We start from the raw sequence: 26,364 nt of genomic DNA, 5'->3' as shown, positions 1-26,364 counted from the left end.
ACCAGGTGGGAGATCCACTTTGAGGGTGACCTCCTTGTTCTCTCGGTCAAAGCAAACATAGAAGCAATTGAGCTCATCAGGGAGGGAAGCAGAGCTGGAAGGGGACACAGTACTCGGTGGATTTTGATGATGTAAAATTTTACTGCTAATTCTAAAAAAAAAGCTGAATTCAAGTGTTTTCTTCCTCCTAGAATTCATTGATCTGTTTTGCCTTCATAAATAATTAAGTCAGAAAGAAAAAGCTGACCAACCAACAAAAAGAGGTAAAATTGATGATAGAAGTAAATCTCCTCCGGCATGTAAGAACGGATAAACACACCAAAGCAGTTAAGTTCTTCTATCTGTTTTGTTTTGTACAGCAAAAGGTTTGACCAAGATAACCAATTTACAAGCAGAAATTAACTACTTGGAAATGAAGCGTTCTCAGCTGAATCAATTAAGTGAACTGTGGTAGGAATAGGAACAGAAAAATTGCTTTATTCACTCAAGCCCAAATTTCAATTAAACAAGTGCGTGATGTTAGGAATGAGAAGAAAGACATTATTCAAATCCCAACAAGAGACGTTCCTCAATTATCGTTAATGTAACTAACAAAAATATGGGGATTGTGAAATTGCCACCAATTTACTTAAAATGAATAAATTAATATAAAATGTTTTTGACAGTTTACCTATTTCCCAGACCATTTTTCTCACCCATCACCCAGACGAAGAAAAAGTTGTACAATTTTTATTTTCTGTACTACTTTAATTTCCTCACCTTATCCACTAACAGCCATTCAGCTGAAAACCTACCCAAGATCAAGAATTCCACACTTTATTACCCAGCCCGAAGTCACATCAACCAACTGTGCTATTGATTGCCTGGCAACTGCTGTATTTGAAGGATTATTGAGGAATGCACAGTGTACGTCCTTGAAAAGCAACACTAGGTAAATTTAAATATAGGAGAAAAAGAAAAGGTGCTTGTAAAACAACCAGGATTACCTACAGCACTCATTATACCAAGTTTAAACATGGATAGTTCTGTAGCTCAATGTATAATCACAATGCACACTCAATTATCCAAACTATTAATTGAACTATTCATCAGAATTTTAACTGGCAACAGGAAATCTCTGCAAATGAAGGCACTAACATTTTTGTTCCTTTAATCTGAATAATGACCATAGTACATGCCCAAGCGCTTCATTGTTGAGGATATTATTTTAGCTACCTACTAATATTAGAAACCATTGTTTGAATTAACCATTGAATAATTCTTAATGATAACAAGGGGCACGTCTATGCAGCTAGTAGAGCTGCTACCTCATAGCCCCAAGTCCAATACCATCTTGTGGGTTGGGTGCTTAATAGTCTATTGTAAATCACCCCTAGCGTGTAGGTGTGTGGCAGAATATTGGGGAAGTTGATGTGAAAATGAGGAGAATACAGTGAGATTAGTGTAAATGGGTGTTTGATAGTGCAGACTGCTTTGATGCTATATGACTCTATGGTCTATTATGGTATACAATCAAAAAAGGTGATAACAAACTGATAATACTTTATGTTAAACAAAGCAGTAACCCGACTTAAAGTAGACATTCCTCAAAATATCATGATGGACCTGTAAAGTTGTATGCAACTTCAAGATGCAAAAAAGAAACATTAACTCATGACAGTGTTCACAGCTGGTTCATCCATTTTGCTTTTCAAATCTCTTCTACTCCAAGTTTTAGAAATTAAGACCGTAAGACATACGAGCAGAATAAGGCCATTTGGGCCATCGAGTGGGTTCCGCCATTCAATCATGCTGATCTTTTTTTCCTCACCTCAGCCCCATTCCCTTGCCTTCTCCCTGTAACCTTTGAAGCCATGTTCAATCAAGAACCTATCAAGCTCTGCCTTAAATACACTCAATGACCTGGCCTTCACACTTGCCTGTGGTAATAAATTCCACAAATTCACCAACCTATGGCTAAAGAAATTTCTCCGCATCTCTGTTTTAAATGGACACCCCTGTATCCTGAGGCTGTACCCGCTTGTCCCAGACTACCCCATCGTGGGAGACATCCTTTTCACATCTAATCTGTCTAGGTCTTCCAACATTCGAACGATTTTAATTAGATCCCCCCTCAGTCTTCTAAGTTCCAGCAAGTACAGACCCAGAACTATCAAACGGTCCTCGTATGATAGCCCTTTCATTCCCAGAATCATCCTTGTGAACCTCTTCTGGATCCTCTCCCATGCCAGCACGTCTTTTCTTAGATGAGGAGCCCAAAACTGTTCACAATACTCAAGGTGAGGCCTCATCAGTGCCTTATAAAGCCTCAGCATCACAACCCTGCTCTTGTATTCTAGACCTCTTGAAGTGAGAGTGCTAACATTGCATTTGCCTTCCTCACCACTGACTCTACCTGCAAGTTAAACTTTAGGGTGTTCTGCATAAGTACTCAAGTCCCTTTGCATCTCAGATTTTTGCAATATCTCCTCATTTAGAAAATAATCTGCACATTTACTTCTACTACTAAAGTACCTGACCATGCACTTTCCAACATTCTATTTCTCCTAATCTGTCCAAGTCCTTCTGCAGCCTACCTGTTTCCTCAACACTATCTGCCCCTCCACCAATCTTCATATCATCTGCAAAGTTGGCAACAAAGCCATCTATTCCATCATCTAAGTCACTGATATACAGTATAAAATGAAGCAGCTCCAACACCGACCCACAGAAAAAAAACTGCAAACAAGTTGACTGTGCTTTTTTTGAAATAAATTGACTCCTTTCTAAAACAATAAGTTCATAACAGAGAAAAAAAATCCTACCTGTGTATAATTAATCAGTAGATTGTAAATAAGAACATTTTTTCCAAATGCATCTTTTGCCAATTGTTTGGTAATAGCAAAGTCGTCCTTTTGAATACCACAAGATGAAGCTTCTGTATTGTTCAAGTGTACCTTTAACAAATAAAAGCAATTTGTTAATATAATATGAAGTACTTGTTTGATTAAACGCAAATTATTCAAATAAAAATATTGAATTATATCACTTGCAGTTAAACTGAGATACTTATCACCTCCTAACACAGAAACATTTAAAACTTTTCCTAAATTTACTGTCACAGTATCTGCAAAGTAAGAATTGACACTTCAGGTCAAAGACCCTTCCTCTTGGAACAATTTGAAATGTTTTCTCTTTTTTGGTACCATGTCAGACCAAGGTTGACCTTCTGGTGTTTCCAGCATTTTGTTTTTTTTTTCACTTCAGAATCCCAGCATCTGCTGTTTATTTTCTGATTTTCATTTACTAATAGTCCTTCCAACCACAAAAGAATGATAAGATGTAAAATATAATGCTGGTTCAGGCCATCAACTCTTAACTTAGAGATATGCAGAATACAGACCACCTCATGTCCTAAGACACTGAAGTACAGTATTTGTAAAGTTAGCACTTTGTGAACCACCATTAACTTAGAACTGAAATCTGAAAGTGCTTTTTCAGTTCCAATGTAATCAAAGTAAAAGCATTTCTTTACGCCTGTATTAACTAATGTCCATATAATCAATATTTTTAAGGCTCCAAACCTTCCCAACAAAAGTGAAAAAGACTCCAGGACACTGCTGCGATCTTCTGACTTAACTGACAGGAAGGTTAGATTCACACACTTCTGTCTGCACGCATGTAAACCGCAAACTATCTCAGATTTCCTTGCTGGTCACATATTAATTCCATTCCAATATGCTGCAACAGAATATTCCTGCAGTAACTCCTCAGTTATGATAGGAAACCTGCCCTTTGAAACTGCAGCAAATTAGATTTGGCACTTGTTCACTGGTCTTATTCATTCTAAAGGCCAGGAAGAAAGGTAAATTTTGGTAATTTATATTTTGTCAATTGTAATTTTAAATGTAATTAATTCTATAAATGTTCATTTTATTTTTTCACAATCAGCTATAGTATTTTGTTTTACCTATAAATACAAATCTTCATTTAGTTTTTACACTCCCACAATGCGATACTTACATTTAATGTAATTATTTTGCCACAGCTGTTCAGAATCAGAATCAGGTTTAATATCACTGGCATATGTCATCAAAATTGTTGTTCTGCAGCAGAAGTTCATTGCAATACATAATAATAAAAGCTATAAATTACAAGAAGTATATTTATGCGATGGCATGCAAAAGTTTGGGCACCCCGGTCAAAATTTCTGTTACTGTGAGTAGCTAAGCAAGTAAAAGATGAACTGATTTCCAAATGGCATAAAGTTAAAGATGACACATTTCTTTAATATTTTAAGCAAGAAAACTTTTTTTTATTTCCATCTTTTACAGTTTCAAAATAACAAAAAAGGAAAACGGCCTGAAGCAAAAGTTTGGGCACCCTGCATGGCAGTACTTAGTAATACCCCCTTTGGCAAGTATCACAGCTTGTAAACGCTTTTTGTAGCCAGCTAAGAATCTTTCAATTCTTGTTTGAGGGATTTTTGCCCATTCTTCCTTGCAAAAGGCTTCTAGTTCTGTGAGATTCTTGGGCCGCCTTGCATGCACTGCTCTTTTGAGGTCTATCCACAGATTCTGGATGATGTTTAGGTCAGGGGACCGTGAGGCCATGGCAAGACCTTCAGTTTGCACCTCTTGAGGTAGTCCGTTGTGGATTTTGAGGTGTGGTTAGGATCATTATCCTGTTGTAGAAGCCAGCCTCCTTTCACCTTCGGCTTTTTTACAGATGGTGTGATATTTGCTTCCAGAATTTGCTGGTAGTTAATTGAAGTCATTCTTCCCTCTACCAGTAAATGTTCCCTGTGCCACTGGTTGCAACACAAGCCCAAAACATGATCGATCCACCCCCGTGCTTAACAGTTGGGGAAGGGTTCTTTTCATGAAATTCTGCACCCTTTTTTCTCCAAACATACCTTTGCTCATTGTGGCCAAAAGGTTCTATTTTAACTTCATCAGTCCACAAGACTTGTTTCAAAAATGCATCAGGCTTGTTTAGATGTTCCTTTGAACCTTTTGAATAGAACTTTTTGGCCACAATGAGCCAGTGAGGTTGCTTCCTCTGTAGACCTTTTGTGGTAATAGGCAAATTGCAGTAAGTCCGTGTCCTTGCTTAGGCAGGAATTGACTCTAGCCACGGCCAACCTCTCCAAGTACTTCATCACGGTAGATGTGAGGGTAACTGGGCAATAGTTGTTGAGGCAGCTCACCTAGTTCTTCTTGGGCACTGGTATGACCGTCGCCATTTTGAAGCAGGTCAAAAAAAACCTCCTACTGCAGTGGTGAGAAATTGAAGATGTCCTTGTCCAGTTGGCTAGCACAGGTTTTCAGTTACACTGTCAGGGCCTGATGCCTTGCAAGGGTACACCCTCTTGAAAGATGTTCTGACGTTAGGCTCCAAAACAGAGATCACAAAGTAATCGCACAAGTGTAGTTTTACTTTTCCTTTCAAAGCATGCATAAAAGGCATTGAGCTCATCTGGGAGTGAGGCATCTCAAACATTCATGATGTTGAGTTTCTCTCTGTAGGAAGTAATGGTCTGCAAACCTTGCCAGAGCTGACGTACATCCGATTCCGTCTCTAACTGCAATCAGAATTATTTTCTCACCCTTAAAATAGCCTTCTGTAGATTGTACCTGCACTTCTTCTATACTTCTGGATCACTGCTCTTGAAGGTCAGAACTATTACCATTTCTTAGTTGATTCCCTTGTCCTTGACATTCTTCTTAAAAGTACACAATTCGAAGCATTTCTACAGTTTCAGCTTGGAAAAATGGACAGGCTTTGCAAGGTTCCAATTAAATTCATGGTGGAAATGATTTGGGGAAAGGGGTTACTAAATATTGATCTCACATCAAAGTTTGCTATTGTCCAGCATTATGTTTATCACAATAAAGGAGCTTCCAATTTATTTTACTATTTCACTCGATCAACCAACTGAGAATTAATGCTGTGCTGACAAATTTCACACTTCATGCCAGTATGACAACTAGCATTCACAACTTGATTGTAGTCCTCTTAAACCTGTAGCAGCATATTGTTAAAAGTTTTGAACATGGGGATAATTCAACTCAGTGCACCAAGTGGCATTTAGTCATAAGTTAGAAGTACCGAACACTTCACTATTAATTTACTGTTGGTGACATGTTTAAAGTCCCAAAGGCCTATGTGGAAAATGTTCAAATCAACCCATGTAATGAGCAGATATCTGTCCTAAATATGGAGTTAGATAGTAGACATAAAGAAGAACCACCACAGGAGAACAAGGATCAAGCAAACAGAAGTAGTTGTTAATGGTACCAACAACTGAAACATTCTTTCCTGGCCATTCACCTTATCTTCACACACAATCAAAAAGTTGGCTGACATTTAGAAAAAAAATGAACTGACCCTAAAGTGCAAAGAAAATAAGAAAAGGATAGGTGATCACCAACAGAAAGAACATAATTGCTGGTTATAAAGCTAGCGTTTGCTTTAAAAAATTCTCCATTTCAGGAAATACATGTTAAAATAATTAACTCCTTCCAATGCCACAGAATGCTTTTGCAGCCCAAAGTATGTGCAGCTAACATGGAAATCAAGAACTGTCAGCAATACTCTGCTTCTCCACAGACTGAGCTCCTGGTCTATTGTAAATAGAAACAGCTTAACAGCTTTAAGTTATTGAATTTACAAGGATGTCAATTAGTGACAGACTTAAACTGCTGGGGTGGGGGGAAGACCCTGAGAAAAAACTTAAGCTTGTTAAATGAGTTGTAATAGATTATTTTCATACTTGAATAACAGCCTCATCATAACAAACATCCTGTTTGATCAGAATCAGACAAACAATTTGACAATAACTCTCATTCAAGCACTGGCTACTGTAAGATCGTATCATCATCTGAACGAGGAAACATAAATATGTTACATCCTCCATATGGTTACAGGCCCCAATAACTAAATATAAAAATAGGGAGGTTATGTAGCACAGAATATAAAAGTTGGGAGGTTATGTTGCAATTTTACAAACACTAGTTGAACTGAGCTCGGAGCATTGTGCAGTAAAGCCTGAAGACAAACACTCAAAGATTTAGAATCAGCTTCTTTTCCTGCTGTCAGGTTTCTGAATAGTCCATAAGCCCATGAACAGTATTTCATCATTCCTTTTTGTTTTCTGCACTCTTTATTTTGTACTTTATAGTATTCCTATGCACGTACCGTATTGCTGCCGAGAAACAACAAAATATATCACATCATACATGACAGTCGTATTAAACCAGATTCTGGTTGCGAGACATTCTGTTCACTGCAGTAAAAAGAAGATGGGGCTATGCTGGAGAAATTGTAGAGGAGATTCACCAGGATATTGCCTGGATTGAAGAACTTTGGTTATAGAGAGAGACTGGAGAATTTAGGTATATTTTCCCTGTAGTGAAGGACGCTGAGGTGACTTGATAGAAGTTTAATAAAATTATCAGAGAACCACATAGGGCAGTCAGAATATGTTGTCGATTGAAGGGGGTATCAAAAACAAGAGGTTTAGGTAGAGAAAAGGAGGAGTTTTAAAGGGGATCGGAGGGTTAAGTTTTTTTTTTACACAGAATGTAGTTGATATCTAGAATGCTCTGCCAGAGGAGGTGGAGAAATCACTCAGAATCACTACATTTAAAAGATATTTTGGCAAGCACCTGAATAGACAGGGTTTAGAAGGATATAAACCTAATACCTATGAATGGAGTGGCAAAAAAGTTGATGCAGACTCACTGATCTGAAGAGATTATTTCTGTACTCTGCAACTCTATCACTCTGACTGATGAACTGGCCACCATTTCTTTCAAATCTTCTCCAAGTTCATTTTCCCATGAAGTCATTTATTCAACATCTGTTTACTTCATCCAGATTTCCATTCACCCTTCTAACTCCATTTGCCTTGCATATACCCCTGAAAAAAACCCCATCTTTAATCTATAATTACAGTTTTGAAGACCAAACTATTCAGCCTTTGGTCTTTCATTGTTCTCGTTGTTTCAGCTCCTGACTCAGTCCACACATCCTTGTCCGCTTGTCTTCCCTACTATACCTCTCATTACTGCTCCCTTATGTTTACAAGATTCCACATGAAGGTTTATGGCAGCTAATTATTTTAGCCATTCATTGTCAAATTTGACTGAACTATTAACTTTCGTGTAAATATTGGCTACTATTCTTACCTGACAAAATTGTTCTCTATTCCAGAATCATTCTCCAATGATAAACGTGGCTTCTTTACCCTAATGCGTGCAATCTCCTTAAACCTCAGCCTTCTCTTTTCCTTCCCAAGAATGCAAGGAGCTCATGTGCTTTCTCACCAAATCAACTAAATTAACATCTTCAAATGATTCTCCCACTCTGAAGTTACCAGACAGTTATCAACTAGCCTAAGGAACTGTTATGGATTTTTTTTGTTCATACACAAGGTATGCAATAATTTTAGAATCTGTGGGATGCCACTTAACCTGGTTTGGGGTAGTGACAACCTTTTATTTTGAATCGCATGACAACACTATCCATACACACAAAATGCTGGTGGAACGCAGCAGGCCAGACAGCATCCATAGGAAGAAGCACAGCAAACGTTTCGGGCCGAGACCCTTCGCCAGGACCCGAAACGTCGACTGTGCTTCTTCCTATGGATGCTGTCTGTCCTGCTGCGTTCCACCAGCATTTGGTGTGTGTTGCTTGAATTTCCAGCATCTGCAGATTTCCTCGTGTTAGCACTATCCATTGCAGGTTTCCCTGCTCCTCCTGCCATCTGTGAATACAAGTTTCTGAGAGTGTTCCCCAAGAACTAGGAGCACAATTTCAAGGATATCAGTCACTCAAGATGGAACTGTGGAGGATATTCTTCTCTCAAAGGAATTCTCTACTTCAGAGAGTTGTAGAAAATACGCTATAATCTAAACAAATAGGGAAGCAAGCTCAAAGAGCCTTATAGTCCACTCTTGTTCCCATTTCACATATTTGTAAAAAGTAGAAATAAGAAATTTTGCAGTAGTTGGAAATCCAATGCAACACGTTCAAAATGCTGGACAAACTCAGCAGGTCAGGCAGCATCTAGGAAATAAACAAACAGTCCAGGTTTTGGGCTATGACCCTTTTTCAGGATTGAAAAGGAAGCGGGAAGACCTCAGAATAAAAAGGTGGGGGGGGCAGGGAAGGAGGCTATCTAGAAGGTGATAGGTGAAGAATCTGATTCCCATTCCCATTCTGACATGTTAGCCCATGGCCTCCTCTTGTGCTAAGATGATGCCACCATCAGGAGCAACACCTTAGTAGTCTCCAACCTGATGCATGAATATCAATTTCTCCTTGCAATATTTATTTCCCTCCCCCTCCCTTCTTTTTCTATTCCTCACTCTGACTTTTTACCTCTTCTTTCCTGTCTATTACTTTCCCCTGGGTCCCTGCTTCCTTCCCTTTCTCCTATCGTATCAGATTCCTTCTTCTCCAGTCTTTTACCTTTCCCACCCACTTGGCTTCACCTATCACTTTCTATCTATTCTCCTTCCCCGTCGCCCACCTTTTTATTCTGGCGTCTTGCTTCTCAGTCCTGATGAAGGCTCTCAGCCCAAAACATCAACTCTCTATGTCTATAGATGCTGCCTGATCTGCTGAGTTCCTCCAGCATTTTGTGTGTGTTGCTTTGTAAAAAGTATAGTTCGATTTACAGTATATTGCGTCCTCATTTTTTCTACCAAAATAAATCATCTCCCACTTCTTTACAATAAATTTCTTCTGCATTCATTTGTCTGCATAAGCAAATTGTCCATGCCTTGCAAAGACCCATAACTATAGTCCTCATTCTTACTATATTTCAAAATGCCATATCATCGTTGAAAAAAATGCTCTATTTGCCCAGCCTGAAGTCCTCTCTCAGCACTACTTCCTCTGTCATGCATTAACTTGTCTCATGCTAAATTCATGTTATTGTGGAAATGAGATTAATCCAGAGTTTACTGCCTTCAGGGTTAAGCTTTTATCTGGCTCCTGAGTCCTGAAATCCCACTGCAGTACCTTGATCCTTTTTGTTCCCAGTTTTGATTCCAAATGAACTAGAACTTTTGGCTCTCCCTCTTTATTGCCCTCACCACCCAAAATAAATATCTGTACCTGCTGAATGATGTCATTCAACCTGGCAATGTGACATGCATGCCTCAGTGAGGCAGTTGCAGAAGTTTCTGACAATATTCCTAGCTACCGAATCTCCTCTGATGCAGTGTAATGTCCTGTACAGTCAGTGGTTTGCCAGCATTTCCTCGAGGTGTTATCACTCGACCGTGAGAGCTAGATGGAGAGTGTCACACACCAGGAGAATATCCGCAATACTCGCCTCTTCCTATGCTGCCACAAACTTACTATTCACCTCAGCTCTCTGAAGCTGCTGAATCACATGTTTGCTCCTGGAACTATCTGCTGGAATTTATATCTCTGTCCATAAGACACACAAACAGAATTAAACTATTCGGCCCATTGAATCTACTCCACCATTCCATCATGGTTGATTTATTATCCCTTTTCAACCCTGTCTTCAGTATCAAATATTACTTCTCATGGCCAGTCGTCTACTCTTTGATGGGTGGTGTTTGAGAAGCAGAAAACAAGAAAGGTTTGTGCTTCAGTATACTAAAATTATTCCAGAAAGATAATTCTGAAAGGTAATCACCTATCAAGGAATATACCTCTCAAAATTGCAAAGGGGCATGCCTGCGATTTTAAAGAATGATCAAATGTGGGTGGAATGTCCAATAAACATCACTCCTGTATGGAATTGCCAGATAACAAATTTGCACTGATAGCAAAATTTTAGATCACACAATGGTCTTTTTCTCACATTATCCTTTCAAACCACCAATGCGACTACACCATACATTCAAATATTCAGAGCACCTTTTCTATGTTCTTTGCCCTTGCATTGAAATCTTGCACAAACATTCAAATATTTTAAGCATTGCTAACTTCCTTGCCTACCATTCAATTTTAAGTGATTTTCAGAACGAATTCAATAGCTTTAAATAAATCAGACAAGTTTCTACAGGGAATACAGCACACTTGTATTTATGTACCTACCACAGTCACAACCACAGGATACAAAGCTGAAAGCTTAACATTTTTAATTGCTTCCACCAGCTGCACAATTTCCTTAAATATTTCGAAGTTGTTGACCTGTTCAAGACAAGAAACAATGCACTGAAGTAAAGGAAAATATGTCAATAGCAATACTCTTTAAAAAAAAGTTACAATAAAACATTTGGTGTTCTGAAAAGTCACACATGGAAACATAGTCAGTACTTCTTGTCTCAGATAAACAGTAAACAGCCAGGGTAAATAGTTATTTCTATTCATTTCAGTTATATTGAATTTGAATATATTCCGCAGCTAACTTTGGTAACATAACAATGTGCATAAAATATCTTGGAAGCTGTTCTGGGAGGTGTTTTCAGATAACTCCTGCCTCTCCCATGGATGCACCCTTCATTGCACCCTATTTTACAGAGTCAAGAGCTCTCCAATCCATTGATACAGGGAAACCAACTCTTCAGCCTACATCCTCATCCCCATTCAGTGTTGGTCCCTCAGGGTCATATGCTTCAATCAAGTTGCCTCTAATTTATCTAAACGCCAGCAGATACCAGTTCCCCTGTGATTTTTTACAGTGTGGAATGGGCTCTTCCAGGCCTTCAAGCTGTGCCACCAGCAATCTCTGACTGGCCCTGGCCTGATCACGGGGTCAACTTACAATGACCAATTAATCTACTAACCAGCACTTCTTTGGACCGTGGGAGGAAGCCGGAGTGCCCGGAGGAACCCACGCATTCCACAGGGAGGACATATACACTCTTCAAAGCCCAAAGGTCAAACCAATGACTGGAGAGTCCTGGGGTCAATACCCAGATGTCAAAGCCCAGAGGGCAAAGCCAAAGGTGAAAGTTCAGAACTCAGCAAATCCAGAGGGAGAGGCTGGAATATCAAAGACGAAAGTCAGTGAGTCTAGAGGTTGAGGCATGAAAGTTGAAGCCCCTGGGTTGACTTATCGAAAAGTCAGAGGCCCAATGTCTGCAAGTCCAGGCCAGACACTGGAGGTTGGAAATCTGAGGCCTATGAGTCTGCGAGTCCGGAGCCAAGGACTGGAAGCCCAAAGGCAACCTGTCCTGGGGTTGGGTGGGAGGCTGGGCAAGGGGCTTCATTTGCTGGTGTTGTTTTATTTGCTTTTGCTGTTGATCTGCTTGCGTTGTTCTGTTGAACATGCTATGTTGGTGCCAGAATGTTTAGCAACACTTCTGGATTGCCCCCAGCACATCCTTGGGTGTGTTGGTTATAATCCAAATACTGCATTTCACTCTATGTTTTTGTACATGTGATAAATAAAATCTGAATCTGAATGTGAATCTACTATCAATCTGGTAAATAAAAAAAACTCCAGATGTGGTCTCACTAGTGCCCTATGAAACATACCTTAGTGTTTAATTTTCCCATGCAGTAAACAAAAACATTTTGTTAGATCTTCTAATTTCCTGTAATAAATGTATACTGGCTTATTGCAAGCTATGCACTAATCAAATCCCTCTACAATGAGATCTACATTCAAAGTCCTGGAATCTCTTATGATTTGTTATGTTGAAGTTCTATAAGGCATTAGTGAGGTCTAATGTGGAGTATTGTGTGTAGTTTTAGTTACCTACCTACAGGAAAGATGTAAATAAAGCTGAAAAAGAGTACAGAAAAAGTTTACAAGGATGTCACCAAGTCTGGAGGACCTGAATCATAAGGAAAGATTGAATAGCGTGTGGCCAAGTGGTTAGGGCGTTGGACTAGCAATCTGAAGGTCATGGGTTCGAGCCCTGCCAAGGCAACATGTGTGTCTTTGAGCAAAGCACTTAACCACACAATGCTCCAGTCTACCCAGCTGGGAATGGGTACCGGCAAAAATACTGGGGGTTAACCTTGCAATAGACTGGCGTCCTATCCGGGGGGGCGGGGGGGGGGAGGGAGTCTCGTACTCTCAGTCGCTTCATGCCATGGAAACCGGCATAAGCACCAGACTGACAGACAGACTTTAATCTTTAATTGAATAGGTTAGTACTCTATTCTTTAGAATGTAAAAGATTTAAAAGGAGATTTAATAGAGGTATAGAAAATTATGAGGGTATAGATAGGGTAAATGCAAGCAGGCTTTTTCCCACTGAGGTTAGGATTACAACCAGAGGCCATGACTTAAGGATGAAAGGTGAGAAGTTTAAGGGGAACATGAGGGGAAACTTCTTCACTCAGAGGATCATGGGAGTGTGGAATGAGCTGCCAGCACAAGTGGTGCACGTGAGCTTGATTTCAATGCTTAAGAGAAGTTTGGATAGGTACATGGATAGTAGGGATATGGAGGGCTATGGTCATGGTGAAGGTCAATAGGGGTAGGCAGTTTAAATGGCTTCTCCATGCACTAGATGGGATGAAGGGCCGGTTTCTGTGTTGCACTTCTCTTTGACTCGTCTATTTTTCCTTACAAACTGACATTTTACATTTCACGCATTATTCTCCATTTGTCAGACCTTTATCCATTCAAATAGGCAATCAACATCCTCCTTACATTCATCTTGTAGCTTACGTTCCCCAACCATCTTTGAATTGTGGCACCTTATCAAATGCCTTCTGAAGATCTAAATAAAGTCCATTTACCAATCCTGATGTAGGGTTTTGACTGGAAATATTGAAAATTCCTCCTGCTCGACCCACTGAGTTACTGCAGCAAATCTTTTGTTGCTTCAGATTGCAGCATCTGCAGCCTCTGGCATCAGCATCTATTTGTTCTCCTTCACCTGCTGCATGCAGCATGCTACCTCAAGCAACTGCAACAGGTTAGCCAAACTGTGGACTTTGCTCAATTATATTGATTTTTTTTCTAAATGCACCTTAATAATAGCTTCTAATATTTTTTTCCCATTGACAAATGTTATAGTAGACAGCCTCTAGCTCCCTTTTTTTTTTGAACAAAGGAATTGTCTTGATTTCTTTCTAAATTCACAGAATCCATTCCATGAACTTGGAGAGGTCTAGAAAATTAAAACCAACCTATTGACAAAACTAGAACAGAGACACACTCAATGTTATATAAACCATACATTTTTCATATTCAATTTAACAATGGCCCCTATATTTCCTCCCTCAGTACCATTCAGGGCCCCAAATAATCCTTTCAGGTCCGGTGACACTTCACTTGTGAATCTGTTGGGATCATATACTGTGGCTGGTGCTCCCAGTGTGGCCTCCTGTATATCAGTGAGACCGGGCGTAGATTGTGAGACCAGACATAGATTGGGAGACTACTTTGCCGAGCACCTACACTCAGTCTGCCAGAAGAAGTGTGTGTATTGCTTGTCTTTGCTCCCCCCACACCCACCACCTTTCCCATTTTGTGAACTCTGAACTGATTCTTGCTCTGGGATAATCTAATTGAATTTGGACACATAGAACTTCAGGTAATGACCTGCTAAACCTGAGATCATTCTCAGGTGAGTAGCCACTTATTATGTAAAAAGCCAGACCTACCAAAGGAGCAATCTGTAACTTTGTTAGACTCTGTCTAGGTCACCTCATTTAACAGGTTTAGACCAGTCAGAGTTGGAAGACACAAATACACAGGCTGGGGTGGGCAGAATTATGAAACTATGTTGGTTGTAGCCCTGTACAAGAACTAGTAAGAAGGTGACCCAGTTAGGCCATCTTGAGCTTGAGCCAATGGGATGGAGATCCACCAGTTCAATTGATGAGGAACACTATAAGAGTCAGGAACTCCAAATTTGCAGGGGCAATAACTCTCCAGCAACCAGAGGCCAACCATCGTAGATAAGGAGGACCCCTCGGACACATGGAGATCGGGACCACAAGGAATGCCTGGCCAGCATGGGCTCCTTTCCCAGGTAATATCTTCTCTCTTCATTGACTTTTCATGGAGGAGCAGGGATTCTAGTAGAGTGCACAAGGTCATTAGTTTATGATCCCATGTGCATTTTAGCTGAGACAATAAAAAGTTACTTGTTGGTAAATACAGATTCTCTGTGCCTCACTGATAATTATTACAAGGATGATTCTTGTAACAGTTTGTCAATGATTTAGATAGTGGAATTGATGGTTTTGTGGCAAAATTTGCAGATGATACAAAGATAGGTGGAAGGGTAGGAAGTGCTGAGGAAGCAATGCGATTGCAGCAGGATTTAGACAGATCGGAAGAATGGGGATAAAAATGGCAGATGGAATACAGTGTTGGGAAACATAAGATAATGTATTTTGATAAAAGGAACAGTAGTGACTATTATCTAAATGGGGGGAAAATTCAAACATCAGAGGTGCAAAGAGACTTGGGAATCCTCGTGCAAGACTCCCAGAAGGTTAATTCATGGGTTAAATCTGTGGTAAAGAAGGAAAGGGCAATTTTGGCATTTATTTCAAGGGGAATAGATTATAAGAACAAGGAGATAATACTAAATCTTTACAAGACACTAGTCAGGCCGCACTTGAAGTATTATGAACAATTTTGGGCCCCTTATATCAGAAAGGATGTACTGGCTTTGGAGAGAGTCCAGAAGAGGTTGATGAAGATGATTCCAGGAATGAATGGAATTTGAGGAGCACTTGGCAGCGTTGGGCCTGTACTCACTGGAATTTAGAAGAATGTATGGGGATCTCATTGAACCCTACCGAATGTTGAAAGGACTAGATAAAGTGGATATAGAGAGAATGTTTCCTATGGTAGGGTTATCCAGAACTTCAGGGCACAGCCTCTGAGGTGCGACCTTTTAGAACGGAAGTAAGGAGGAAATTTTTTTTAGCCAAAGAGTGGTGAATCTGTAGTATACTCTGCCACAGACTGCAGCGGAGGCCAAGTTTGTGGATAGATTCCTGATTGGTCGGGGCATCAAGGAATATGGTGAGAGGGCACGTGTATGGGATTGAATGGGATCCGGGATCAGCCATGATGAAATAGCAGAGTGGATTTGATGGGCTGAATGGCCTAATTCTGCTCCTATGTCTTATTGTTATGGTCTCTCACCTTCCCTTTAAACATTTCACCTTTTACCCTTAATCCATGACCTCTAGTTCACGTCTCACCCAACCTCAACAGAAAAAGCCTCCGTGCATTTGCCCTATCCCTACCCCTCAATTTTGTGTACCTCTATCCAATCTCCCTTCATTCTCCTTTGCTCCAGGGAATAAGGTCCTAGACTATTGTATACTTCCCTACAACATAGGTCTTCAAATCCCAGCAACATCCTTTTAAATTTTCTCTGTATTTTTGAATCTTGTTGATATCTTTCCTGTAGGTAGGTGACCAGAACTGTATACAGTACTCCAAATCAGGCCTCACCTGTGACGAGACCTCGTTGCTGACAGTTAGGACCCAAGTGCTGGACTATCCATTACTAGAATCGAGACACGATATGAGACTAAAACGAGGTCAGGGTCCTAAACTAGACGCTAGATGAGAATCCAAAGCTGAGCTGACGATTGAGCACCGAACCTCAATTCAGGTGTTCTTTAATTAAAATCTTGGCGCCAAAACATGGCCACCAATTAGTGGGACGGGCCTGAATCTTCAAAATGGATGTGCCAACTATCGTAGAGCCTTTCTTAAACAACAGAACAACATTAACTATCCTCCAACATCTTACCCACTGTTAGGGGTGTTTTAAATGCAGTACTATTCAAAAGTTTTAGGCACATAAAAAAAATCTGTAAAGCGAAGATGTTTTCAAAACTAAAAAAAAAATGAAGTTTCTAAATATCAAAAAATACTATAAGGAGCTGTAAACAGTTTAAAAGAAAACACTAAATCAAATCAATATTTGGTGTTGCCACCCCTTGCCTTTAAAACTGCATCAGTTCTCTTAGGTACATTGTCATGCAGTTTTATAAGAAAATCGGCTAATATGTTGCACCAATCATTTTGGAGAACTTGCCACAGTTCTGCAGACTTGGCTACCTTGCTTGCTTCTGTCTCTCCAGGTAATCCCAGGCAGTCCTGATGATGTTGAGAAGAGAGTTTTGTGGAGGCCATACCAACTGTGAGGAACTCCTTGTTCTTCTTTTCACTGAAGATAGTTTTTTATGACCTTGGCCATGTTTGGGGTCATTGTCCTGCTGCAGAATGAAGTGGAGACCAGTCAGATGCTTGCTTGATTGTAGTGCGTGATGGATGAGAATCTGCTTGTCCTTCTCAGCACTGAAGATTCCATTAATTATGACCAGATCAACAACTCCATTCACAGAAATGCAGCCTCAGACCTACAGGGAACCTCCACAGTGCTTCACTTCCGGCTGCAGACATTCACCCCTTAGCACTCTCAAGCTCTTCTATGGAGAAAGTGCCTCCTTGCTCAAGCTAAAAATTACACATTTTGACTTGTCAGTCCAAAGTACTTGCTGGCTTGTACAGCACCCCAGTCCTTGAGATTTTGTGCATTCACTTAGGAGGAATGACATTTTGACAGTAACACTTCCATGAAGACGTCTCCAGAATGCAGAGGAGCGTACTTGGTTCCAACGGTTTCTGTGAGTTCAGAGCTGATAGCTGTGCTGGGCTTCTTCTAATTTAGAAGGAACCTCACTTTGATGCATCTCTCATCCCATCTGCTGCACTCAGTTTCTGTGGTCGACCATTGTATTTCTGGTTCTCAACCTTGCCCATTTCTTCAGAAGAGCTTTGACAGCACATTTTGAAAGTCCTGCAAGCCTCAAAATTTCGGCTTGGGAAAGACCTGGCTGATGCAGGATGACTACCTTGTGCCTCGCTGCTATGTTCACTCTTGGCCTCACCTTTTAGCCTGGTTCTACTTCGCCCACTTTGATTTCTTCTACACCCCTTTCTGTTGCAATTCATTCAACTCATTATGTTATTAATCATTAGCACTTGTTTGTTATCTTTGTTTATTCATACACTGGTAATTAAGTTTTTATTTGAAAAATGGTCTATTACTTAATATATTGCTTTCTTTAAGAAAATAAAAAAGCACCCAGTGGAGTTATTGCCCCCTTCCTGTTTCTGACTTACACCCACACTGACTCAGTAGGTAATCCCTCCATGACTTCCTCCTTTTCTGCAGCTGTGTTGCTATCCCTGAATAGCAATGCCCCACCCCCACCTCTTTTGCCTTCCTCCCTGTCCTTTTTGAAACATCTAAAGCCTGGCACACTCAGCAGCCATTCCTGCCCCTGAAGCATCCAAAGCCTCAAATTCCCCTATTCTAAAACTGGTCCACTTCAACAATGGCCATCCCACAATGGGAACTCCATTTAAAGCTATTTTCTTTTCATACAACTATGCCGGGTGCTTAATTAACCCATGATCTGTGGAGCACAGAATGCCCTGACTGGCAGCACATGCCTTCTGAAATCTCACTCCAACTATGCACAATTTGACTCCTAGCAAACTGTATTTTAATTCCTTTTTGGCCTTGATCATTTATCCGCATTATCTTTTTCAATATCAAATCCAATCTTGCTTGCCAATATTCTCTAGTGTTCCATTTCAAGCCTATTTCCACAATCAAAACGTGCAATCTTGCCTTTAGTTAAAAATGCCTTACAATGTTAAATTTTGCTCCTGAACTTCTCTGATACTCTAAACTTCTTTTCAAAACCACCTCTTTAACCATATATTTAATCACCTCTCTTCATCGCTGCCTATGGTTTAGCATCTATTTTTTTTTTCCCTTGTGCATCTGTGAAGCACAAAGGGATGTTCTCAGTTAAAGGAAGTTGATTTTATCATTTAAAGTGATAATGCTAAGAGAATGTTGCAACATCAATGGATTAAGTTATGTTTCATACTTCGGAAATTAGGCTGGGCAACAGCAAAAGTAATATCTGAGCTATCGTGCAACGGCATTTATAACCACTATGATGAAGTGTTTTCAGAGGTTGGTGATAAAACATATCAACTCCTGCCTGAGAAGTGACTTGGATCTGTTCCAATTTGCCTATCATCACAACAGATCAACAGCAGATGCCATCTCATTTCACTCAACACTGGAATATCTGGATAGTAAAGATGCATACATCAGGATGCTTTTCATTAACTAGAGCTTGGCATTCAATACTATCATTCTCTCAAAACTAATCAATAAGCTTCAAGACCTCGGCCTCAATACCTCCTTGTGCAACTGAATCTTCGATTTCCTCGCTTGTAGACCCCAGTCAGTTCAAATTGGCAACCATATCTCCTTCACCATCTCCATCTGCACAGGTGCACCACAAGGCAGTGTGCTTAGCCCCCTGCTCTACTCACTTTATACTTATGAATGTGAGGCTAAGCCAAGCTCCAATGACATATTTAAGTTTGCTGTCGTTGGCTAAATCAAAGGTGGTGACAAATCAGTACATATGAGGGAAAATAAAATCTGACTGAGTGCTGCTACAACAAAAACCTCTCACTCAATATCAGCAAAAGCAAAGAGCCGGTTATTGTCTTCAGAAGGAGGAAACCAGAGGCCCATGAGCCAGTTTTCATTGGGATCAGAGGTGGAGAGGATCAACAACATTAAGTTCTCCAATGTTATCATTTCAGAGGGCCTGTCCTGGGTCCAGCATGCAAGTGCCACTATGAAGAAAGCACAGCAGCGCCTCTAGTTTCTTAGAAGTTCGTGAAGATTCGGCATGACATCTAAACTGTGGCAAACTTATACAGGTGTGTGGTGGAGAGTATACTGACTGGTTGTTCGTGGCCTGGTATGGAAACACCAATGCCTTTGAACAGAAAATACTACAAAAAGCAGTGGATATAGCCCAGTCCATCACAGGTAAAGCCCACCAACAAGCCAATTTTCTACCCAATTTGCTGTCTGAAAATGCACTCCATCAAGTGTAATTGTTTATGGTCTACAAACAAATCTTGCACTGTGTTGCTCAGCTCATGATATCTCACAGTTAGTTTGCTTTAAAAGATATCGATCATATACCTGCTGTGGCAAGGTAAGCTGGAAAACACATCCTGAAGGTCAACGAGAGACCAATTAACATTACCAGTCAAGGTCATTCAAATTAGGTTGCGGCTTGGCTCTTATCTAGACCTAATTCATCAGCTGGAAATGCTGGCTATCAAAGCTGTTCGATTGAGAACTGCTGGCATATTATACAAAATGAATGTATGAACATTGGGGAACACATCACACAGCTTTTACACATCATATTTATAAGACCTACACCTGCATGCAGTTCCTGACTGCACCACCCAATTTCCACTTGTCACATTTTATCACACTTAAGTTAACGCAATCCCATTACGATTTCTGCATCCGTAGTCGTACTAGGTTTTGCCAACACTAACTTACAGGCAGCAATTACAACCTCCCGTGGTGCACCTTGTGTCAAGCACCATCCAGCTAAAACATGTGTTTTTCCCCCTCTGACATCAATTAATAAGAAACTTTTCTTTGAAAAACTAAACAAACTTAAAGTGTTGTTTTCTTGGGTCTTCAGGATATCCTGTTTACTTTCCTATTGACCTCAAAGGTTGTGAGCTTTTCCTGAAACCAGTCAAACATCGGTATGCCTATAGAATCTCCTAGCAGTAAATAAATTAAGTCTCAGCCTGTGTTCTATTAACTCCAAAAACTTTTTCCACCATGTTGGGGGTGTTTTCAAGCATCAGTTTGGTAAGGATATGGCCACAATCATTTGAATAATCCCTAAACAACATTGCCATGGTTAACAGAAATATCTAGGCATTCTAATAGGTATGCATAGGGGTGACTCAGGATATGTAGAAACACAGAAAACCTACAGCACAATACAGGCCCTTCGGCCCACAGTGTTATGCCGAACATGAACTTACTTTAGAAATTACCCAGGGTTACCCATAGCCCTCTATTTTCCTAAACTCCTTGTACCTATCCAAGAGTCTTTTAATGTAAAAGACCATATCGTATCCACCTCCACCATCACCATTGCCTGCAGCCCATTCCACGCACTCACCATTCTCTGCATAAAAAAAACTTACCCCTGACATCTCCTCTGTACCTACTTCCAAGCACCTTAAAACTGTGCCCTCTCGTGTTGCCACAGTTTGAGATTTCCTGCTTTAAGAGCTCTCACCACTATAGTTGCAACAGATTGTCCTTTCTTGGTTGTTCTTGAAATATTACTTGTTGCTGTGTCCATGACCTTGGGTGGTTTATTACACCCAAGTTCACCTCTTCCTCTCATATTCCAACCCTTTCATACCTGCCCTCTTCTCACCAAATTAGACATAGACTCATTTTCAAATCTGCAGTTACCATTTTCTACTTAAAGTCTATATGTTTAACTTCAATTCGCTCTGCAGTTATTTATCTGTCCAATTCAATGAAACATCATCCAATTTACTGCATCTGTCGGATGAAGTGTTGAAGTCCATTAAAGCCGATAACAGATGCTCAACAAGTCCCAAGTCTTTTGAAGGCAGTAAAGTCTCTGCCAGTCAAGATAGTGCCTTCAGTCGACATCTTCTGGATAGATCATGAAACCATATATTTAACTTATTTAATGTCTATTTCTAATCTTGAATGTGATTCTGGAACTGTTGGAAACTGTGTTTTGCTGTTTAGTGATCGTTTGGGTGCTTCAGTGCTCTGCAGTCTCCGAGAGGATTCTGGGGTGCAAAGGCAGCGTGCAGGAACCTTTTGGCAGACAGGCCATAGGATAGGGTGCAAGCCGATGTTCGACTCCATTTTGCCGATTAAAACGAGGGAGATTGAAACATCGAGGCGAATGCAGAAGGTGAGCACCAGCTGGCTGCCTTTTGATCACTGAGGATCACCCTGCTACGCTACCGGAGAGGGGACAGCCTGCCACTGTGGCCGGGGAATGTTGCCCAGGTTTTCTGCATTTTGGATGTGGACTTGGACTATAGACTTTTTCAGTCTTACAGTTGTTTCAGTATTCTGTTTGTTGCCTGATCTCTCTCATATTTTTTGTGCGGGGGGGTGGTATTTGGGAGTTGATGTGTCTATTCTGTTTTGTTCATTTGTTTTTGTATGGGAGGAGGGATTTGGGGGTTGATGTGCCTTTAGCATTTTTGTTCATATTTTTTGTGCGGGGGGGGGATTTAGAGGTGATGTGCCTGTTCTGTTTTTGTTCGCTCTTTTGAGTGGGGTGGGGGGATTTTGGGGTGATGATCACACAACCTTTCATTTCTTTTGTTTCTTGGTTTCACGGCTACCCAGAGAAGGAGAATTACAGAGTTGTAGACTTTGATAATAAATGAAACTTCAAACCCAGGGCAGGACAACGGTATACCTGTGAATCACCATTACATGACAGATTCAGTTCTTAAAGCTACACTCATTCTCTGTATGTACTAAAAGTGACCCCACACAAGAGCAGTTCAAGGTACAGAAATTTACCCTTACAGAACTCAGATTACTACCCAAATATTTGAGATAAGGTATAGAATTTGCTCCTCCAGAACTTAAATGAAAAAAAAATGAAACTTTTTCAAAGTTGTGTTTTTTGATGCATGTATACGTACACGCTTTGTATAGCAGAAAATGATAACACAGACAGTTTGCTATGAACTTAACACCCACCCTTCTGTAATGCGTGGCTTACCTCTACACTACTTCCCCTTTGCAAAATACTTACAAGTTCAAGCCAACTACCTGCTAGGTCATTGAGCAGTATGCTCTCCCCATTAGTATTAACTGTGCCAGACATATTACCGCAGTACAATTATTTCCAAACATGGAATTTAAATATTAATGTAAACTATAAGACATAGGAGCAGAATCCACCTGCTCTGCCCAAAAAAGATGGCGCCACATACACAGCCATGTTGCAAGCTCCATTCCAACTTTACAGTATACTTTCGATTTCTGAGATTTCCTTCACATTTCTTGTTCAAGTTGCTGATAGTCACATAAGATACGATAGACTGACTCTCCTGAACATCCGGAAGATGCATTTTCTACACTGGGATCCCCTGCTTGCGTGATCAATGGGAGACTCACCTACTACGCCACTACCTCAGAAGCAGCGCCGGAGACGAGGGGAAGGGTAATCCTGGTAAGGTTGAGACAGTGTGCTAATCGGCCACCGCTCCCTAGCATACTCCTGGTGAACATTCAATCCTTGGACAATAAGCTGTGCGAAATGAGAGCCAGAATCTCCTACCAGTGGGAAACAAAGGAATGCAAGGTTTTGTGCTTCATGGAGCCCTGGCTGACGGAGGAGAAATCAGATCATGCTATTGAGCCTTCTGGGTTCTCCCTGCCCAGATGGACAGGTGTAAAAACCTCTCTGGGAAGAGTAAAGGAGGTGGGGTATGCTTCATAGTCAATAGTGCCTGGTGCGAACCCCGGAGCATGCATGCCCACAAATCCTTTTGTTCCCCGGATCTGTTGCACTCACCTCAAAAATAAGCAAATGCTTTGAGAGGTTGGTCAAGGACCACATCTGCAGCTTGCTGCCATCCACACTGGACTCCCTACAATTTGCCTACCGACACAATTGATCGACAGACGACGCAATAGCCACAGCTCTACACACCACCCTTACACATCTGGAGAAGAGGGATGCTTATTTGAGAATGCTGTTAATCAACTATAGTTCAGGATTCAACACCATAATTCACTCCAGGCTTGACAAGAAGCTCAGAGACCTCGGCCTTCACCCTGCCTTGTGTAGCTGGATCCTGGACTTCCTGTCAGATTGCCGGCAGGTGGTAAGAGTGGGCCCTCTCACCTCTGCCCCGCTGACCCTCCACACAGATGCCCTTCAGGGCTGTGTACTAAGCCCCCTCCTTTACTCTCTGTATACCCATGGCTGTGTTGCCACCCACAGCTCCAATCAGATAATTAAATTTGCAGATGATACTGCACTGATTGGCCTAATCACAAATAATAATGAGGCAGCCTACAGAGAGGACGTCATCACCCTGACACAGTGGTGTCAAGAAAACAATCTCTCCCTCATCGTTGCAAAAACAAAGGAGCTGGTTGTGGACTACAGTAGAAATGGAGACAGGCTAACCCCTATAGACATCAATGAATCTGGGGTTGAGAGGGTGAACAGTTTGAAGATCCTTGGCATAAACATCACTGAGGATCTCACGTGGTCTGTACATAGTGGCTGTGTGGTGAAAAAGGCACAACAGCACCTCTTTCACCTCAGACAGTTGAAGAAGTTTGGAATGGTCCCCTAATTTCTAAGAACTTTCTATAGGGGCTCGATTGAGAGCATCCTGACTGGCTGCATCACTGCCTGGTATGGGAATTGCACCTCCCTCAATCGCAGAAAGTGGTGCGGACAGCCCAGCACATCTGTAGATGTGAACTTCCCACTATTCAGGACATTTACAAAGACAGGTGTGTAAAAAGGGCCCAAAGGAACATTGGAGACCCGAGTCACCACAATCACAAACTGCGCTAGCTGTTACCATCTGGGAAACGGTACCACAGCATAAAAGCCAGGACCAACAGACTCTGGGACACCTTCTACCACCAGGCCATCAGACTACTCAATTCATGCTGACGCAACTGTATTTCTATGTTGTATTGACTACCCTGTTGTACGTACTATTTATTACAAATTACTATAAATTGCACATTGCACATTTGAATGGAGAAGTAACGTAGATTTTTATTCCTCTTTTGGATCCTCTCCAATGCCAGTACATCCTTTCTTAGATAAAGGGCCAGATCTGCTCACAGTACTCCAAGTGCGGTCTGACCAATATCTTATAAAGCCTCAGCATTACATCCTTGCTTTTATATTCCAGTCCTCAAATGGCATACTAACATTGCATTTGCCTTCCTTACTACCAATGCAACCTGCAAGTTAACCTTTAGGGAATCCTGCATGAAGACTCCCAAGTCCCTTTGCAACCTTGATTTTTGAATTTTAAAAAAGTCTATGCCTTTATTCTACCAAAATGCATGACCATACACTTCCTGACACTGTCTTCCATCTACTACTTCTTTTCTCTTTCTCCTAATCTGTCCAAGTCCTTCTGCAGACTCCCTGCTTTTTCAATACTACCTGCATATCCACTTACCATTGTATCGTCAGCATTCTTGGCCACAAAGCCACCAATTCTAAGACCCAAATCATTGACATAAAGTGAAAAGATACAGTCACACCATTGATCACGACTGTAACTGATCAGAAAAGGACTCCCTTTGTCAATCAGCCAATGCTAGTATTTTTCTTGTAATATCAAGGGCTCTTAACTCATTTGGCAGCCTCATGTGAGGCACCTTGACAAAGGCCTTCTGAAAATCCAAGTGAACAATATCCACTGATTCTCCTCTGTCAATCCTGCCTGTTATTTCCTCAAAGAATTCCAGATTCGTCAGTCAATTTTCCCCTCAAGTAAACCACGCTCACTTCAGTCTATTTTATCATATGCCTCCAAGTATCATAAAACCTCACTCTTCCTAATGGATTCCAACATCTTCCCAACCAGCGAAGTCAGCCTAACTGACCTAGAATTTACTATCACAGGTAGACAAGGTTGAAACAGAAAGTTTTTAGCACATTAGCCTTCATAAATCAAAGTAATGAGAACATGAGTTGTGATGCTATGTTGAATTTGTTAGAAACATTGATGAGACCTAATTTGGAGTATTGCGCATTGTTCTGATCACCTACTGACAAGAAAGGTATTAATAAAATTGAAAGAGTACAACAGAAAATTTACAAGGATATTGGCTGGTCTAGAGGGCCAGAGTTATGAGAGGAAGGTTGAACAGATTAGGACTTTATCCCCTGGAGCATAGAAGAATGACGGGAGATTTGATAGAGGTTTACAAAATTATGAGGGATATAGATAGGCTAAATACAGGTGACCCGGCTTTTCGAACGTTCGCTTTACGAAACCTCACTGTTAATAAAGACCTACATTAGTTACCTGTTTTCGCTAACAGAAGGTGTTTTCACTGTTATGAAAAAAGGCAGCGCGCAAAAAAAGCAGCACACGTAAAAAAGCAGCGCGTGCCCTGAGCAGCCGCTCTCCCCCGGATTTGGAACGGCATCCTAGCCGGCATTGCTTAAACACGTGCGTGTGAGCAGCCGTTTGCAAGATGCGTTCTAAGGTATCGGAAAAGCCTCAAAGAGCTCGTAAGGGTGTTACACTTAGCGTAAAACTAGACATAATTCAGCGTTTCGATCATGGTGAACGAAGTAAGGACAAAGTGAGTTTGGCTTGTGGAAGTTGACCAAGATGAGGCTGAAGAAGGTTTGCCGTGCCATGACTAAGAACTGATAGATGAAGAGCTGATGCAATTGGAAGAGGAAAGGATAACAATCAAAACCGAATGCAGTAGCAAAAGTGAAGTCATCCAGGAACTGAACGGGAAGCAACCGCGTGAGATTTTCGCTGCAATGATAAAGTGCAACTTT

General features: G+C 40.9%; 1 protein-coding gene across 7 annotated transcripts in view; it reads right to left on the bottom strand.

Annotated features, from left to right (window-relative positions):
• crppa (CDP-L-ribitol pyrophosphorylase A) overlaps positions 1 to 26,364 on the bottom strand; it is a 312,877-nt gene that overhangs the window by 189,334 nt on the left and 97,179 nt on the right. For 6 of the 7 annotated variants that reach the window (XM_072251970.1, XM_072251974.1, XM_072251975.1 and 3 more), the window contains exons 8-9: positions 11,068 to 11,163; positions 2,805 to 2,936 (exon numbers count right to left, since the gene is read on the bottom strand). In XM_072251970.1, the coding sequence (XP_072108071.1) occupies positions 2,805 to 2,936; positions 11,068 to 11,163 (228 nt within the window). The remainder of the gene's footprint in view (positions 1 to 2,804; positions 2,937 to 11,067; positions 11,164 to 26,364) is intronic. The other variant, XM_072251972.1, reaches the window with a different exon arrangement.

The sequence above is a fragment of the Mobula birostris genome, chromosome 3 (genome assembly GCF_030028105.1).
Source record: "Mobula birostris isolate sMobBir1 chromosome 3, sMobBir1.hap1, whole genome shotgun sequence".
Lineage (NCBI taxonomy): Eukaryota > Metazoa > Chordata > Chondrichthyes > Myliobatiformes > Myliobatidae > Mobula > Mobula birostris.
The sequence above is the reverse complement of the archived record's forward strand: the minus strand, read 5'-3'. Positions and strand labels throughout refer to the sequence as shown.